The sequence below is a fragment of the Panthera tigris genome, chromosome C2, assembly GCF_018350195.1.
Source record: "Panthera tigris isolate Pti1 chromosome C2, P.tigris_Pti1_mat1.1, whole genome shotgun sequence".
In the NCBI taxonomy this organism is placed as follows: domain Eukaryota; kingdom Metazoa; phylum Chordata; class Mammalia; order Carnivora; family Felidae; genus Panthera; species Panthera tigris.
Genome location: NC_056668.1, coordinates 152,927,870 through 152,948,010, shown reverse-complemented (window position 1 = coordinate 152,948,010; position 20,141 = coordinate 152,927,870). Strand labels below are relative to the sequence as shown.

The 20,141-nt window shown below is 42.5% G+C and overlaps 1 protein-coding gene across 1 annotated transcript in view; it reads right to left on the bottom strand.

Annotated features, from left to right (window-relative positions):
* LOC122241931 overlaps positions 1–20,141 on the bottom strand; it is a 46,707-nt gene that overhangs the window by 5,133 nt on the left and 21,433 nt on the right. The window contains exon 3 of the mRNA XM_042998365.1: positions 6,142–6,291. Coding sequence (XP_042854299.1) covers positions 6,185–6,291 — 107 coding nt within the window. The 3' untranslated portion in view covers positions 6,142–6,184. The remainder of the gene's footprint in view (positions 1–6,141; positions 6,292–20,141) is intronic.

Below are 20,141 nucleotides of genomic sequence, written 5' to 3'. Positions count from 1 at the left end.
TTCCTGACTCCATTCACTTTCCTGATGCAAAGCTTTTCTATCTACATCTTACTCTGTTCCCTGACAACCTGGGCTCATTAACTTTCCTGTTCTTCCCCCTTGGTCACCGCCCTCCAGATCCGACACGACCCTCTTCTTGGATCCTCAGTACCTCCATCTTGAGACGCTCCCACAAGCTGCTGGAGAAGCTCTGAATTACTTTCTCAGTCCTCCACGGTGCTCACCGGCTCAGTCTGCCATAATAGAATGCCACACATTGGGTGGCTTCAATAACTGAAACGTGTTTCCTCACACTTCTGGAGGCTGGAAGTCCAAGATCACGGTGCCATCATGGTTCAGCTTTGCACGCAGTAGGCGAGATCATCATCCAAGATGCGGCAGAACCACCTTGATTTTCTCTGAGCAACATATCCTAGTGACGACAATTATTTCTTTTCTTCTGGCAAACAATTTATTTCCAACAGCGAGGATCAGGCTCTCTAGCAACTTCATGGTCTTCTGTTGTTACACTCCCATCACAGAACATTCTAGAACCCCGAAAGATTCAGGTGAGAGGAAATGTCCAAACTTCAGGGCCTTGTAGGCCTCCTCCATTATTTTTGCCTTAGCCATGTCACTATTATGTATGCCATAATTGTCTTTAAATTGATTAATTCTTGAATCAATTGATTTAAAAAGAAAATAACTGTATTATTAACCTAAACGAAAAACCAGCATCCCATCCCCTATATACAATGGGAAAACCAATCACAAGAAAAAGTAAAACAATGTTATTAAAGTCTGAGTCCAGCCACCTACAAAAGGTTTTGAACCTGAGGACCAATTTCTCTTTCTTTAAAGAAAAAGAGACGAGCCATTGTTAGCTGGATGCTCGAGACTACCAGATATTCGCCTTGCTGTAATCAGAAAGACCAAAGGGTCTCCTTTGTGGTATAATATAATATAATATAATATAATCTGCTCCCCCCAATACAATGCCATTAAGGGCATGTACCCCAAGTGCTTCAACCATCACTTGTCCCTATTTTTAAAAGTTTTTTTAATGTTTATTTATTTTTGAGAGACAGAGGGCAAGTGAGGGAGAGGTAGAGAGAGAGGGAGACACAGAATCCAAAGCAGGCTCCAGGCTCTGGCTGTCAGCCCAGGGCCCGTGGCGGGGCTCGAACTCACCAACCCCTAGATCATGACCTGAGCCAAAGTCAGACGCTTAACCGACTAAGCCATCCAGGGGTCTCATCACTTGTCTCAATTTAATGCATTACTTCACTTACTAATTGTGTGTATTTCAGTTTCCTTATCTGTAAAATGGGAGTTTTATATGAAACGAGTTGATAGGTAGTACAAAGGCTCTTTTATAGGCTTATCACTATTATTAGTGTTTTAGTGTTATTACCATTACCGGTTTTACAATTAACCTCCAAATACGTATTACGTGCAAAGCGCACCTTACATATGACAAAACATCCTGGATTCATGTCTCAATATTTAAGAAACAACGAGCCAGCCCGACTTCTATTTTAAAGATTAAGTAGCTCAGATCTGGAGGAAGGGAGAGAGTTTGCGCAAGGCCGTACGGCTACGACTTTCATTAAGCTTACAGAATTCACGTGGAGAGAGAATAAGGTGTGATGCATTTGGCCAAACAAGCTCCAGCTCAATGTTAACGTGTGCTATCACCTTGTGTCTTCCACAATATCTATGTTGAAATGGGAAAATGTGTGAACTAGGAGAATAGGCTGGGGAGTGTTCCAACGCGTGGCATGGTCCTTCCTTCTGCTCTCTGTCTGCGTTCTTGCTCGGCGAGGCCTCCCCCGCCACTTTGAACACCTTGCGGTGGCGCTTCGGTGACTGAACTTGACAGAGCGCACTCTTCACTGACGTGATCATCTAGCATCGTCGGCGGACCCTGCCGTTAGCATCTCACCCATCACAAGATGCGCCCCAGAGTCTCCCAGACGGTGCAGAAGGTAGGGAACTCTCACGTCCCCAAGCAGTTCAACACTGAAGGAGACACAAGCGTTCACGGACTAAAGCCAAATGGTGTCTTTGCCAGTTTGGGCTGCTATGACAGAAGACCCTTATCTGGGTAGTGTAGAAATACCATCACACCAGGGATTAGGATTTCAACATATGGGTTTTTAAGGAACACAAATATTCAGACTATAGCAAATGGTCTGGCTACCCGCTGTTTAAGAAAAAAAAAAAAAAACTTCCAAATTAATCTGGAATTCTGAACAAGGGAATATCAATGACCAAAGAGACAGGAAAAACCAGACACATGCCTAGTATCCTTGGCTCTGAGTGGGGGTGATGATGCCTAGAACTCCAGGCGGCTGAAACCATGCTCTAATAAGGACATGGGATTAGGGGATGCTCACGTCCACTCTGGCTCCTGTTCAACACCTTTGAGTTTGTACAATTGGTCCAAAATGATTTATGTGCCATCCCTACAGAAAAGGATCTTCTGTCCTTCACTTCACTGGATTAAAGCAAAGCAGGGTAAGAGGCACAAGCAGAAGCAGAAGAAAACTGAACGTGTTCCACCGAGAATGCATAAATACGAGAGAGAAAACATGGTCAATTTCCCAGAAACTATTAATGACTGCATTCTCTGTGCTACCGAACGAGGCAGCAGGGGGATGGGAACATGGTGAGGCTAGATGCCAGCCTCTGAGCTATACGGACTAACTGAAAAGCTGTTAACTTCATTAAATGTTAATCTGACGAGGGGGGGTGGATAAGACAGGCCTGCAAGAGATTTATACGCAGTATATCACACGGTGTGGATTTGCACATCTAATTCCAACACCTGAATGCCACAGATGTCTTTGAGATTCTAATGCAATCTCTGATCCCTCTTTCCAGAAATACACGCAGGTGCACAATAACAGCACGCATTTGAGATCAGAGCCTAACGGAAGCCCAGATCTAGAACCTTTGCCCCGTAGGAAGAGAGGCACGTTTGGACTCAGAAGCTGAAATCCCTTTTCACTTGAATATTCCTGGTAGAAATTAGCTGGCAAGAATGGAGTGTATAAATAGACGATCACACCAGAGACCTAAAAATACTGACTCTGTAACAGGGACTAGAAGCAAATTAAGAGTTAAAATAGACAAAGAAGAAAAGGGGTAAATTGAACACATTCATAAAGTTGAACAGGCAGTCATAAAAAATGTGAAAAGTCGTTTATGAAAATATGGAGGGACTCAGCGATGTGCGGAAGAATATTTCTGACCCTATCTATAAAAGGAAAAATATGTTTTGTGAATATGTCATATTTATGCCTATCTGTTGGATTTGCAGAAGAAATTTATCCAAGGATACACCAAAAAAAATTTGCAGCAGTTACTACAGAAGAGGAGGAGGGGATAGAACACTTAGATTTTTCACCTTTTTCATATGGTTTGAATTTTTTTCAAGAGGGTGCTGTATCTGAGACAAGGAGAGACACAGCGGCCATTATCGTTACCCCAGATACACGTGGAATCCAAATGTGCCTAAGCCACTGCAACACCAACAACTGTGCATTTAGGAATGTCGTATACTTTGAGGACTTTGAGTTTTCCCAGAAGCAGACTCTGAGCCAAGGATTTGGGAGCAAGTGCTTTATTAAGAAAGTGCCTCCCGGAGAACTCAGCAAGACAGTAGGGGAGTCAGGTAGGGAAGAGGAATAAGTCAAGCCAGGAGGTGACTGCAGACAAACTCTGAGACTCAGCCTGATCAACAGTGAGCTCTGGAGTGTGAACCACACCTCAGAGTGCCTTCCGTGGAGGCAAAAGAGCTTGGGTTTTGCCCTTCCATTCCACTCACTGGCAGGCTATATGGGGTGCCTGTGGTCTGGGGGGTGGGGGGGTTCAGGGGATATAAACTCCTAGACGCCTCCAGTTCTCTGTGTAGTAAAAGGACTCCCACGACCCAGGGCAATCATCCACAGGCTGGACGGCTGCAAAGCACACAAAAGCTGGGACCACGTACCCGGAGAATATGAAAAAGATCTGAGAGGAGCTGGATGGGTAGATGAGACACCAACCACACCCCTACCTTCAACAGATTGTAGCTTCCATGCTTTCAACAGGTATTTATTGATAGTCTAGAACTGGACTGCCCAACACGTAACCACTAGCCACATGAGGCCACTGATCATTTGAAAAGTGGCTACCCCAGAAAGAGATATGCTGGCAAGTGTAAAATAAGGAAAGATTCTGAAGACTCAGGAAAAACAAAAACAGAGGGCCCCACATCTAATAATCTTTTTATCCTGGTTACATGTTAAATACATTATTATAAATAAAATAAATTCTCAAAATTAGGTTCACCTGTTTGCCTTTACTTTTTTAATGTGGCTTCTGGAAAACTTTAAATGGCAGGCGTGGTTCATATTGAATTTCTATGCAGCAGAGCTTGGCCAGAATGTGTCTGATACCGTGTTGGGTGCAGGGGATACTTCAGTGGCCGGGGGTAACTGGGTCTTGGCCTTCACGATGTTCACAGCCCAGTGGTTGCAACAGACAGGGATACTATGGCAGCATTTGTTTTAAATAGGACGATGGAAATAACAGTATAGACGACTGGGAGGGAATCACATCACAGAGGCTCATCAGGAAAAATGCAGCTAAAGAAATGTCTCTTGAAGACTGGGACAGGGGGTGAACTATGGGGATATCTTGGATGGGGTGCAAGAAAGGGGTGTTGAAATCTCTGAGGGTATTCCCGGCCACAGGGGCATCACGGGGTAGGGAAAAGCATCAGTGAATTGCTTAGCTGTACGGTTATTATTAGCGTAAAAGGTCTTACGACCACTGGAGTAGTAACGAGAATCTAAAATCATAAAATCCCCCTGGTCCACAGACCACTAACTTGGCACACACAATTGACCTCTGCAAAAAAAAAAAAAAAAAAATCAGATTTTGAGAGCTGACCGAGAAAACATTTTGTTTTCCTTTCCTGAATAGCATTCACGCTTTGGCATCAGCCAAGAATGTTCAAACTACTTGCAAAACTGGTTTAAGTACAGGAGACAGAACTCCTCTGCTCATGTTAAGGTGAAAAAAAGATGCAAATTACTGGAACAGGTTTTCAACACAATCATGACAGCCTGTTTATTTTCCACTCGGTGAACTGGAAGGGATATTACCTTCTCACCGAAAACATGTGAGAATTTTTAGGGGAAAAGATCGTTGAAGTGATCGTCTTCCCGGTTTTCTATCTGAGATGGAGTCAGAACAAAATGCTTTTTAATTTTTTTTTAATTTTTTTAATGTTTATTTATTTTTGAGAGAGAGAGAGCACACGTGCACAAGCAGGAGAGGGGCAGAAGGAGAGGGAGACACAGAATCCAAAGCAGGTTCCAGGCTCTGAGCTGTCAGCACAGAGCCCAACACAGGGCTTGAACCCACAAACCGCAAGATCATGACCTGAGCCGAAGTCAGACACTTAACCGACTGAGCCACCCAGGTGCCCCTGAAATTTCTAATACTAAGGTCATTAAGGCATATTCCTTACTACCTAAAAATCTGCCCCAAGAAATGGAATTTGGGCATGGTCTGTTATATTTTTGATAGTGTGTAGATATTTAATGTAAAATTGTTAAAGTTGAGTCTTCTTAAAATATCTTTTTTTAGTACTCTCTATATGCGTCATAGAGCTCACACTCATGACCTTGAGATCAAGGGTCGCATGCTCCACGGCCCAAGCAGCCAGGTGCCCCTGACTCTTGTTAAAATAGCCTCAGTTTCGTCACATTGTTTTATCCAGTGGAATGCTAACGTGCCCCCAAGTACGTTTTTTTTAAATCTACCTTAGTTCATATTCCAGTAGAAATGCGTACAAATAAAAAAAAATAATTGGTTTAAAATTCCAATTCATGCTCTTAAAAACTGCCATAACTTCTGAGCCAGTATTTTGTGGCAGTTCGAACTGAAATTTGCAGATGGGGGAAATTCTTCAAAACTTATACTTCTTTCTAAATGAGAGAGGGTCAAGCAGAATTGTTTTTATCACAGGAAAGTTTATAGGGATCTGACACATTTAAAGATGATTTCAGAGATAACATATTTATTAATATATAGTCTATTTTATAATAGATGTTTATTGGATCGAAACAATAAATGTTTACTGGATCAAAGTCCATTGTTACTTACCGTAACTATCTATATACGAGTCCCTCTGGGTGGTCCATGAAGTTCACAGGAAGCTAGGGAAGGATGCTCCGTGACCCAGTCTGGCGATGAGTGCCCCAGGAGAGATGCCTCTAGAATGCCGGAGGACAAAGTCTGAAACATTGACTCTATCTGAAAGAAGGGAATCAGAGAAGTCTTCATGAGGAGGTGATACTTGACCCGGACTGTGAAGAAAGAGAAAGGCTTTCACTCCTGGAAGACAGGATATTCTGAGGAAAGCCACAGGAGTGTGAAACCATCTAGAAGCCTTACTAAATATTAAATTTAGAGCATGGTAAGAAGTTATACGCGTCTGGAAGCATTACAATACATAAGGTGGCTCTGGACCAAAACGCCGTGGGAAAGAGTTTAAACCTCAGCCTTTACTTTTTCTTCTTTTTCGTTTCAAAATGTGTGCCCACAACTTTTGGTGCATGTTCTCCAATTCTTCTGGAAAAGGAGCAAATATGTAACAACGCTTTGCTTTTTAGCGTCTCCGATCGCCCGCCTCCGCCTCAGTAATTTACAAACTTGGTGTTATCTTTGTTCTCTCTGCTTTTCATTAGGATGGTTATTGATTTATGAGCAGTCTTAATGTGGCTCTTTTGGGCATCCTGAATCACTCGGACAGCAGCTCTGTAAATAGATCGATCTCTGCCTTTAAAATTTGATGTCTCCTGTCCTAACAAACCATTATTTTGGCTACACTCGGAGGAATTCTTCACCCTTGGCCAAGCATCACTAAATCAGTCTCTGAAGGGCTGAGGTAATAGTATTCTTATTATGTCAAGTGGAAGTAATCCAGCATGCTGGACCTCATTAAAGGTCACTTGTTTACTGAGTAGCTCTGCGGTCCAGTAAACAATGGGGTGGGATATTCACCAGCCTTGAATAACCGTGCCAATATCACCTGAATTTAAGAAGAGGACAAGAGTCCTGACCACCATCCCCATAAATCACCATGACCTGACCTTCCAGCAACCTAGGCTAGGCAATGGTTTCCATATATAAGTTAAGGTCAGCGCGCTTTCAGAAGGAGCCGGGACCCGCGGCCCTCCTCTGAATTTCCTTCTCCTTGTGGTGACCGCGTCCTGCTAACAAACACGTGCCTTTTACATCTGCTTGTTTCTTAGAAAAGAGGCTGGCGTAGTGGAAATAGAAATGATCTTACAGCCCAAAACCTTGATTCCATTCCTCGCACCTCTACTTCACTAGCTGCTATGGCATTAGGCAGAAGGGCAGTTTGTTCCGAAATGTTTCTCCTCTCTATAAAACAGGGGGCAGGGGCGCCTGGGTGGCTCAATCAGTGAAGTGTCTGACTTCAGCTCAGGTCACAATGTCATGGTACGTGAGTTCGAGCCCCTCGTTGGGTTCTGTGCTGACAGCATGGAGCCTGCTTGAGATTCTCTGTCTCCCACTCTCTCTTATCCTCCCCCACTTCTCTCTCCAAACAAAAAATAACAACTTAAAAAAAAAGGGGGGCGGGGCGCCTGGGTGGCTCAGTCGGTTAAGCGTCCTACTTCGGCTCGGGTCACGATCTCACGGTTCGTGAGTTCAAGCCCCACGTCGGGCTCTGTGCTGACAGTTCAGAGCCTGGAGCCTGCTTCAGATTCTGGGTCTCCCTCTCCCTCCTTGACCCTCCCTTGCTCATGCTCTGTCACTCCCTCTCAAAAATAAACATTAAAAAAAAAACAAACAAACAGGGGGCAATATTTTCTACCTTAGGGATCATTGCAAAGGATGAGGCAATATGTGTAACAGTTATTTGTAAATCATGCAGCTGTTTATAAAGGTAAGATCTTGCCACTATTCGTTAGCCCTCCGATTCCAAAAGGATTGTGAATAATACACAATTATGCAGATGCTACCATGCTAAAATTGCCATCAATTAAAGCTGTCGACACGTTCAAGGAACTTGGAGCGTGCTGCTTCTGTGAATTATGTTCGTGGCCCCCAGTAGAAGAATAGGCAGGTAAAAAACCAGGGGCATTCTCCCAGGTCAAAGCACTCTCTCACTTGTTCTCGGCTGTGTGGAAAGGGATACTCAACCTCATCAGGTACAGATAAATGCCAAGTAAAGCAATGTTCCTGTATTGTTCAATGGATTGCAATCTCTTTGAGCTTAGTCCATTTCTGCTTCTCTCACGGGAGCCAGGCTACACAGAGACAGGTAAAAGTTCTGGCTCATGTCCCCATGGAGAGTTTCACAGAGGCAAGGGCAAACTTTCATAGGGGGAAATTCTTGGGTTGCCCGCTAATGGCTATAACCGGGCACAACCTCTAATTCTTAGGTTTATATTTGGAAGCTCAAACGCTTGCACACAGAAGCCACATTCTGCATTGGCCAATCACAAAAAAAGTGACGTTATTTTCATCTCTGCATACTTGACTCCTTTCTGTTTACTACTGGGTGTTATTTATGTGGCTTCCCTCAAGCCTCAAAATCTAAATATTGAACCATGAATCTTAAGAAAGATTCTGTGAGTGTCATTCGAGAAGGAACAGTCGACATTAAGACCTTGTGGGTCTTAAGAGTCGGCCTTGTGGGTTTCCGAGCCTGATGGCTTGCAGGGGCTCACACTGTACCTGGCTGGTGTTTATCTCATACAGTCTAGTTAGAAGATGGAAGTTGCTTTCAGTAAGTGCTGGCCTTGGTCAGTCACTGCGGCTTATGACTGCTTTGTACTGCGAAGAACGGTTAAAGCAGAACTCGGGTATAACACAACCCACTCAGGTGATAAGCAAGTTCCCAGAGGGCTGCCTGGGAAGGGTCTCGGGACGCAGCTGCTGCTACTCGAACCAGAGTCACAGAGGAGTTGGAGGCGGTATTATTTTAGACACTTATGAGCCTGACAATATTAGCTGCTCTCAAGCTGCCAGGCACCCTGTACTTAGGACGACAGACGGCGAGGGCTGGAGTTTAAGGGACTTGCCCATGGGTTCAAAGAAACTGCCCACCGTGTGTATTCGAGGTGACTCTGAACTTGCATTTTACTTAGTTCTAAGAATGCCTTTGGACTTCAGCCACCCACGCTGAGATTTCACCCATTGAAAGGTCAGTTTTATTTTAAAGAACAAATAAAAATAAATGAGGGTGATGATAAAGACAACGTGGCACCTTCTGGGGATAAGAGCAAGAAACATTTTAAGGAAATTCTTGCAGGCAAAAAAGATCCTGAATGATTGTAAAAGGCCATGCTTGAAACCCTAACATCAAAAAATTAAGCAGTAACAAATCCTTCAAAAATTAGTCTTATGACGAAAGAAAGATCGATTAACCTAGAAGGAAAAAAAAAAGAGACAGGTTTTAAAAGGGTAAATGAAAGAAAGTTTAAAATTTTATAATCTAGACAGATCTGAAGGGGAAAATTAAGACATTAAAGGCCATGATAGATGGAAACAATACAGAAAAGATGTGCCCAGGTTAACAACTCTGGAAGAGTGAATCAGGAGAAAAGGGAGCTGTTCTAGCTGTGAAGAGGTTTCAAACAGTGACCAGAGCCGACTGGAATGGCATGGAAGAAAGAGACAAATAAGCAGAGTGGATTGAAGGGCCTCCACCAGAGAGAATCAGGATCTGAGATCCTAAGAAGACGGGGCCTCAAAAAGCTGCTGATGGAAGAATCACAGCAAAAGTAACTTGGGGACCTCACATGAAAGATTGGGGCAGCTCCCCCACGTGGCTTCAGGAACTCCGAACGGGCCTGAGAGGACAAGATCGGGAAGATGAGCGCAAAATCCAAAACACATAAGGTAAGTGGCAAAGTGGCACAGTCATGGGAGGTGTCGATACTGTGCCCTCGGGTACACTCCTATCCGCAAATGCCTCCCCGAACCAGACGAAAGCAATCAGACCAGACGAAATGCCCCCCACCCCCGCCGCTGCCATTTTTCTACCCTAGTATTAAACCAGAAATACAGCAACATTCTAGACCCCATCAAGTATTGCTTTTATTGTAACCAAAACGTATTTCTAGCCTCACAGAAGAAAAAGATCTACCTTCTCGTTATAAAAACAATGCCACAGTTCAGACAGTAAAAGTCCATTTGTCCCTAAAAGAAAATAAAAAGACAGTTCTCTAAGTGACGGTCCGTGATCACAAAACCAGCAAATAGGCCCTCTTTAAAAGGAATCAGGGGATCAGAGCAAGCAGTATCGACCTGTTCAGAAAAACAACTTGATTGGGGCTTTAGGGAAACACAGAACAAACATGTGTACGGAACAAAAGCACAGCTAACATCAGCAAAGCTCTTCCTAAGGTGAAGGATTTGCCAGTTCATTTTGGGATCGAAATCACGTAACGTCAGCCATCTTTTAGAGAAAGCCAAATTCATCCACACGTCGCACGAAAGGCAGGAAGGCCCTCCCTCGTCACCTTCACTTCCTGTTCTGTACTTCTCTTACAGGTGTCCTCAGTGATTCTTCTCTGGCTGAACCTACAAAGTCATTCATTCACTTATCCATCAAGTGCTACTGGGCACGTCCACAGCCCCCCAAGGCCGTGTGAATAGGGCCTACTCCCAGAACCTGCTGAGGGAGGGGGCAAGTGAACAAGGGATTAGGACAGGTCCCTCGGGAGTGCATCCACAGATAGGACGCTCCTGGCAACCGAACCAGTTGGGCTGCAGCCAGAGTCCCAATTTCTGCCAAACGCTAGACGTGCTTCTTTAGTCTTTCCAGCAATCCCCAAGGGCTGAGCGCTACCTACTATGGCTGTTCCCCGGGAGATGTGTGAGTGGGATAGGTGTCCCCACGAAACAGGCAGTCGATGTTAATGGGAAGGAACTGTTTCCTTTTTGGTTTGTCCCTCTGTTCGGTCCTTTGCAAAAATGGCAATGATCGACTTCCGGCAGACCGCGCCCACGATCTACGGGAACCTGCGGGGAGAATGTGGAATCTCTTTTTCAGCTCACAATCTCTGGGGAACATATTCCAGAAGGGGAAGTGGGAAGTATCGTACAGAGAGGAGGGACTCCCGGGCCTACACAAATCCAAGCCAGCAGGCCCGGCACTGGGTTTTGCCGCGTGCGCCCTGTCCAAGTCCGTGCCAATGTTTCCTTGCTCGTGACATCAGCCCCGAACTGCCTACCCTGACCTGCCCCTCACACGTTCCTGTCTTTGGACCTTCCCGCTCTCTCAGTGGGCTTGCCTCAGCCTTCATCACACCTGACCCCATGCACTGCTCTCTGGGTTCTTCCTTCAATGCTCCTCCTTGGCCACGCCCCTCTCTTGGGCAAACCCTCCGGGGGGCTCCGGCCTCTCAGCCTCGCCTCTAGGGAAATGATGAGAAACCGGGGGAGCAGCACGGTTGAACAGCCGGAACGGACTTCCTCTTCGTACGGACATAACTTGCAAAATAAATAACTTCGGAAGGCCCAAACTACTTTTTTTCCAGGACGGATATCACCCACAGTGCCGTAAGATTCTGAAGTGCTTTCCCAAACCAAAATAGCTGATGAGCACAAATGCATGGGAACTGTACGTCTGATGTTTTCTTCACAGATATATTTGGACCATCAAATGCTACCCATCCTTGCAAAAGAAAAAAGTCTGTAAATTAGAGTGCAGACAAGGCACTGGTTATCTCATATCCGAAGATTTATAGGATATGATATGTTGGCAATAATTTGTGAGAGCTTCTGTTTATTATTGATACAAAGAAACACCTCTGTTTATCCTAGACATCCCTCCACGTGGTGGTAATGCAATTGCTTTACGAGGCCATATATGTACAGTGGAGGCAGCATCCCTGCCATAGAGACATCAGCTACGGAATCAGAATAACCTATGCTCGATGTCTTCATCTTGGCCCCTTGGGCAAGATACTGTCCCCATTATAACTGCGGGCTGTGAGGACCTACCTGATACAACTGTTGAAAGAGTGCAAAATGGCTCAGAGCCATCAACAAATACTACCTAAGTATGGCTACAGGTAGGCTGTGTAGTTCAAAGATTTGGTTTTATGCAACCGCATGCACCTACTTTCAAAGAAATATTCAATGAGACTATCGGAAGCAAGCGTTGGGCCAGCATGAACCCCCGGACGCGGACTGTTTGGGGCAGGAGGACCCAACAAGGGGGACCAGGATGCAACAAAAGAACAGAGAGGCCTGGACCAGAAACAAGAGAGTATATTCTTAGTGACACCTTGCTAAGGGTTGAGGCCCTAACGTAACGTAAAATGAAATCACGTTATGTGCTTAAGTTTCTAATTTTTTTTTTAATGTTTTATTTAGTTTTGAGACAGAGAGAGACAGAGCATGAGCAGGGGAGGGGCAGAGAGAGGGGGAGACACAGAATCCGAAGCAGGCTCCAGGCTCTGAGTTGTCAGCACAGAGCCCGACGCGGGGCCCGAACTCATGGACCGTGAGATCATGACCTGAGCTGAAGTCAGACGCTCAACCGACTGAGCCCCCCAGGCGCCCCAAAATCCTCCTTTTAAAGCCCTCCTTTAAACCACTGAACTCGGATCCTTTCTTTCTCAACAGTCACTGCATCCATAATTATATTATTTGTTTGCTAGTTTATTATCTGTTTTCCTCACTAGGTTGTAATGATAGGAACCACGGCCATGTCACTCAGCAATGTATATCCAGCATCTAGAATACATAAAATACCGGATAAATATCACGTAAGTAAATAAATGACTATCTAAAGCACGACAAACATTTTGATTTGGTAATTAAACACAGGGAGAAAGAAAATGCACACATTTTCTAAGCAGCCTTCCCCTGAAACAAACACCAGGGGTATTTTGTCTGCAGGACGAACACATCCATGGGAGTGAATATTGGTAACCGATTCGACGAACTTCATTGGTAGGGTCAGATTGACGCGATACTCAATGAAAACCCCTCAGGATGAGCTGTACAGAGACACTGATATTTAAACCCCAGTGTCCCTCCCCCTATAATAAAGTCCTGGCGGGCTTTATTTTAATATTTCCCTTTTGGCTACGTTGCAAACTCCATCCTAACCTCTGGCCCTTATTTGCTGGCACATTAACCTTTTCGGTCTCAGTAATGATTGTCAATTTCTGGGAAGAAAGATCTCCAAGATAAAAAACAGAAGCTTGATTTACACTGAGTGGTTACCATGGACGTTGAATCTTGGGCTCATCTACATACCAACAGTGTATGATCATGAACAATTACCTTCTCTAAGTCATAATTTCCACCTCTGTAAGATGAATGTAAAATCAGTACAACTTCATAGAAACGTCATGAAGAATAAATTAAAAAGTGCTTGTAAAGCACTTTTAACCTGATACTGGTATTTGTAATAAATATTAGCTACGTGTTACTGACTGTTCCCTATAATTCTGATCCCATGCAATCCAAGTTGAATGTAGCATTCTTCTTTAAAATTTTATCTTAATATTCAATCATCAAGCATTTATTGAGGAACTACTATGGGCCAAGCACAGTCTAAGATGTAGGAAGATACTGTTCACTAGGACATGGTTATAACACTTCCCAAAAGAGTATAGTTTGTATTACGCGAATTAATAAACTTGGCAATGAAGAGTAACAGGTGACTCTCTTTCAAAGCTGAGATCCCATGAAGCTATTTCAGATTAGGAAGCATTGTAATTAGACTTTAATGGATTTGCAGATTATTTCATCTCACCTTTCTAAACCCAGGCACTTCCAAAACGTGTGAAGTGTTTACATTTCGCTACTAAATTTGGCATATCAGTCTATAAAAAGAAATTTTTTTTTAGTGAAGTCTCATTATTTCACCTTGCAGTCTTTTATGTGGGTGATTTTTTTCATCGTTTTGAACATTTTGCCTTTGTTGTTTACATAGACTTTTAGATTTTTACTATACAGAAAGCAAAATAGAAAAACACAAGGAAATAAAAGGAGTAAACAACCTTAGAATATCTATTTGCCTACTTATTTTCTGGTTTGAGGAGCAAAGCATACTGGGTAAACAGAAATCAATAATGCCAGCGTCTTCCATTTTTCACTCTGAGACAAACATACATCGAGTCTCTACCACGCACCGGGCACCGTGCCAATACTTGACGAGGACAAATGACTCCTCTCCCCAAAAAGGCAGTGGAGAGAACAGCTAAGACAGCGGCTTCTGGAATCAGACTGTTAGGAATTACCTAGTCAGCAGCTGACTGTGACTTGAGAGAGCTCTCCATGGAGGCCAGCCATGGACTTGGATATCAGGCGAACCTGAGTTCAAATTCCAGAATTTCCACTCATAGCCTGTCTGACCTTGAATAAGCATTTAGTATCTGTACGCCTTAGTTTTCTCACCTTTAAACAAGGACCCAAGAATCTTATTTTGAAAGTTGTAAGGATAAAATGTGATAAAAATCTATACCATATTTAGCCCAATGCTGAGGCCGTGTAGAGTAAAGGCTATACTCATTCCTTCATGTAGCCATGCCTTTTCCTTTCGATATACTTCTAGAATCAAAAGGGATAGCTGGGACAAAAAAAAGTCAACCTCACTCAAAAATTCGGGATAAATACTGGTATGCATCGCTCTTTTGAATGGACAAAATGCGTTCATTTGCTGTGAGTAAAAACTATAGACACAAGCTAAGTCTTTGCAGCCAAAATCTCTGGTAACCATGCCAGTAACCTGGGAGTCTATCGGCACCACGGATTTAATGACTCAAGAAATCAAAAGAATGGTAAGTTTTCCAAATGGCATGTAGCTCTTGCTGAAGCAAGAGTTGAATAATAGTTTCAACCAGATCGAATTGCTCACCATCTGTTCATGGAAAGATAAAACCCATCTTCCTGTATAATAGATCAACAAGCATTTAAAGGAAAAGGGATTGTCTCAAATTTCAGCATCAAATGGATATGTTTACGTGACCAGAAATTGCACACAGGGAACAAATAAAAAGAGATCAGTCAGTAAAACAGGGCAGTATGAACTTTAAAATGTCTTTCCGAATCTCTCAGAAACATTCCATTTGTGTCTCACAGAACAGTATAAAGCAACAGTGAAAAACATATTTAATAGAGTTCCAGATAATTCAAGGAGATTTTGTCATTTTAAGCCTCCAACCTACAAAGTGCTATTTTTATCCCTTCCCATCTTCCAAATCATTTCCAGTCTTAATGACTTTTGTACTGCACATAAAGGATGGAATTTCTGTATAATATTTTATACAAAATTAAATAATCAACTTATATTTAGAAACAGTAGAGATGCCTCTGTCTTCCTGTCCTCCCTGAAACCAAGGAAACAGGAAAATAGAGGGCAGAAAATAAAATTAGGTCTTTGATAAGCTAAAATTCAGCCCTTCCTCTGAACTCTTCCATGAGGAACGACTTTATAATGCCATAAACATTGGATCTGGGAAAGTATAAGCCCAGAGGAGGAAGCGCAGACTAGATTTGGCAAAGGAAGCAAAGCTTCCCCAAAACTCCCGAGGCGGGGGGTGGGGGTGGGGGATCCTCTCTGCTACTACATATTGACAAGGCAGAAAGATGACATAGGTATATGAGACATGTGCCATGTACTGATGTGTGAAGGAAGGAAGGAGAGAAGTGAGGAAGCAGAAACAGTGGCTGTCAAACAGTTCTACAAGTGCTTTCGAAATATAAACACCGTGTCACTACTCAAAAATACCTGTGGCCTATGGGCTCACCATACGAAAAGCCAGGAAGCCTTTCTCTGAGCTCAAGGCAAGTGAAGTATTTATATCAAGAACAGCGCACTATGAAATTTGATGGTAAACAGATCATGAAGTTATTTAAATTTAAAAAAAAAAAAAGCATGGCCTCAATGCAATGAGATCTCAAAGAGGAAATGCAAGGATTCAACATAGAGATGATTAGGCAAAGGAATACCATTAAAAGGGTAGGAGCTATTAGCTGCAGGGATGGCAAAATCATTTTTTACAACTTCCGAACGTCCCCAGGGAAACAGATAAAGCGACTATAAAGCAAAAGACTCCGAGAATCCAAAGAAATCTACAACTAGTTGAATTGGCAGGTGAATTTAGCAAAATCATTGGATACAAGAGCCACATACCGAATCAATTTTATACATAAACAAGAAATGAGGAAATGAAATTCAACAAATGATATAATCCAATATAATTAAAAACACATCAGATACCTAGACGCCAATATAACAGATGTACAATATCATTACACTGAACACCACCAAGCATTTCTTAGAGGGATTAAAGACCATCTAAATAAACAGAGGACTATATAAATTCATGGATACGAAGACTCATGTTACAAAGATGTCAATCATCCTCAAGTTGATCTAGAGTCTCTAAGAAGTCCCGGTCAAAATCTCAGCAGGTGAATTTTAGTTGACAAGCTGATTCTAATATAATTATATAAAAATGCACACTACCCAAAGTATCTATGACAATCTTAAAGATGAAGACCTAAGAGTAAGTTAGAGGATTTACACAGTCGTACATCAGGACTTGCTCCAAAGATGCAGTAATTAAGATACTGTGATATCAGTACAAAGACAGACAAAAAGATTGGTGGAACAGAATATTCTAGCGGCAAATATATGAACATTTGATGTAAGTAAAAGAAGTTACTGCAGAACAGTGAAGGAAACGTAGTCTTTTCCCAAAAGAAACCCCCAAAAATGGTGCTGAGTCAATTACATATCTGTATGAAAAACATGAATTTTGACACCATTGATTGACATAAAAATCAATGCCAGAGAGATCTGTATACGAACAGTAAAATAATAATGGTTTCAGAAGAAAATTTTGAGAATAGATACATGACTTTGGGATAGATGAAGTCTTCTTGAACGTGAAACAAGCAGCACTTACCAAAAAGGGAAAAAATTGAAAATTAGGTCACATTAAAATTGAGAAGGTTTGTTCAGTAAACTATTCCATGAAGAGATTGGAAAGGCAACCCAAAGAATGGAAGAAGATATTTAGACTAGACATATTCATAAAAGGACTCACAGATACACTGCCATCGGGAAGATAAAAGGTCCACAATCCAGAAAAGGTAAAAGACGTGAACAGACACTTACAGGAGGATATCCAAATTACCAAGAAGCGTATGAAATGGTGATCAATTAGTCACAAGAAAATGCAAATCAAAACTACAATTTTAGGGGCACCTGGGTGGCTCAGTTGGTTAAGTGTCCAACTTTGGCTCAGGTCATGATCTCGGAGTTCATGAGTTCAAGCCCCACATCGGGCTCTGTGCTGACAGCTCGGAGCCTGGAACCTGCTTTCAGATTCTGTGTCTCCCTCTGTCTCTGCCCCTCCCCACTCATGCTCTCTCTCTTTCTCTCTCAAAAATAAACATGAAAAAAAAGTTAAAACTACAATTTTATACCACTCGATACCCATTTGATTTATATCAAAAATTCCAAGGGTTGACAATACTACAGCATACAGAGCATGTCTGTCTTTGTACTGACATCACAGTATCTTAATTACTGCAGTACGGGTCGGACTGCAAATGGCACAATCACATTGGAAAACTGTCACTATTTACTAAAGATACGGCTATCCCGAGATCCTGAATTCAATTTCTATTTTTATAGAAAATCACCCTTATTCACCAAAACATATGCTAGGATGTTATTGAAAATAGGCTCAAACATGTTAAATGATCCCAATGTTATCAACAGAATGATAAAACAATGACATAGTCCCACAAACACATACTATATAGCAATGGCAGTGAAACAAAATAGTGCCACATGCACATGGAGAAAACTCATCAACAGAATCTTGAATGCAAATAGGCATTCAAGACAATGTGACTCCATTTATGCAAAGTCCATAAGCAGTAAAATGAATTTATAATGTCAAAGGAAATACAGAGGTGACCTTGGGTAGGATGATGGTGGGGGTTGGGTAGCTTCTGGAATGCTGTCAACATGCTCTTGCATATGCGAGCGGCAGCTAAAACAATGGATTCCCTTTACGAAAATACACAGAGCCATGTACCTAGGATTCAGATACTGTACTTATCATACTTCAAAAAATTGATGCTAAAAGAGTATTATCTCCCCATATATATAACATTTCCAGACTTGCTTAATGTTGCATATATTTTCTTTTTTTTTTAATGTTTATTTATTTTTGAGACAGAGAGAGACAGAGCACGAACGGGGGAGGGTCAGAGAGAGGGAGACACAGAACCTGAAACAGGCTCCAGGCTCTGAGCTGTCAGCACAGAGCCGGACGCGGGGCTCGAACTCACGCACTGTGAGATCATGACCTGAGCTGAAGTCGGCCGCTTAACCGACGGAGCCACCCAGGCGCCCCAATGTTGCATATATTTTCTAAAAATTTCCTGCCTACCTGATAAACCAAAAAAGGAGCTATACATCCTTTTCTTTGAATTTGCACTTTGTGAGAACTACATCACTAAAATATTTTGAATCTGTACTACTTGAATTGTGAAGTTCAAGCTATTTTCATGTTAATTTGCCATTTATATTTCTTTTACAAACTTCTCATGCCTTTTGCTCAATGTTTTCTCTATTATTAATATTGCTGTTGTTATTTGAAGCTTCTTCATGCAGGAAGGGAAGGACTGGCTTGTGACACGTGTAGCATTACGCGCTCTATGTGACCTTAAGAAGGTTATTTATGACCTTAAGCTTCACCTTCCGCATCAGAAACACTGGATAATAACAGCATCAACAGTCCTGAAAAAGATTTATTTTTAAGGACTACATGAGTACCCAGGTGACATGTACATCACAAATACTCTCCCATTTTTCATAAATTTTTGAGCACCAATTAAATGTAATAAGGACTCATGCCTTGGATCAAAACTGAAACCAGACCATTTCTGCCACTAAACCAGAATGCTGGTCAGCTGTCAGTCAAAGCACCACAAATGCCCCTTCCTCCCATTTCCATCTGTCATTTCATTCTGTTGATTTCAGCTCTTCAACGTCCTTCAGGTTCTTTCCTTCCCATCCCCACAGTCACTGCCTGCATTCAGGCCTCCATCTTTCCCACCTGGATATTGTAATGGCTTCTTGACCAGTCTCTGTCTCCCCCTCCTTACTCTCCTATCAGTTCAACGTCCTCCCGACAGATGGATCATTCCAACTGCAGATCTGATCAGACCAAGGCTCCTGTTACCCTCAGCACGGATTCTGTTCAGTTTTATCAGATCACAAAACACAACCATCATCTGATCCCTACCTTTCCTCTGAAACATTAGGCCTCTAATATTTCAAAAGTTCTAAAACACTAGCTGTTTCTTAAACGATCCATGATATTTATGTCACAGGACCTTGCACATGACATCCACTTATGTCACATGACGTTGGATAAACTCCCACAGTCTCATCCCAGCCTAATACCTGCATAATGGCACCTGTATCATTTATCCATCCAACTTGCTACTCTAGGACCTACTAAGGAGCAAAGACTATGTCTTTGGATCATTGCCCCCTGAGCCCGAATGGTCCCATGTGAATGAGTGAATGAGGGACCAAAGAAAAGAGCGTAAGATTGAACTCCCTCTTAGATCATGCTTCTCAGCAATATTCTTCGGATGACTTCAATAGGAATTGAAAAAAAAAGTCAAGATTAAATTTTCCAGAGAGAAGAGATGATTTGTAGTAAACTCCATCCTCTATAGCAATGCAGAAACATCCTCTCACACATGGTTGGTAGGTTAAGTAGGTAGGCAGGTACGTGACAGGAAGATAGAGATTTATTTCATACAATAAGGAACAGACCAGTGCTTTAATTCATATGACCATTTCTGACAGGGATTCAAATGTCCTAAGCTTAAGGGCACTTGAACCTTATATTCTCTTTGGTAGTCCTGTGTTATTATTCTCACAAGAATGATTCACGCCTTGAACTTTCAAATGGCTCTTAAATCAGGGCTATGCGGTTGAAGGAAAACAATCTATATTCCTTTGTAAGTGGTTATAGGACGCACATTAGAAATGGTCTCATTGCTTCTTTGGGAAGGACAGAGCTCATCACTTCTCTTGCCACCTAAAGGCTCTTTTCTCGAGCTTA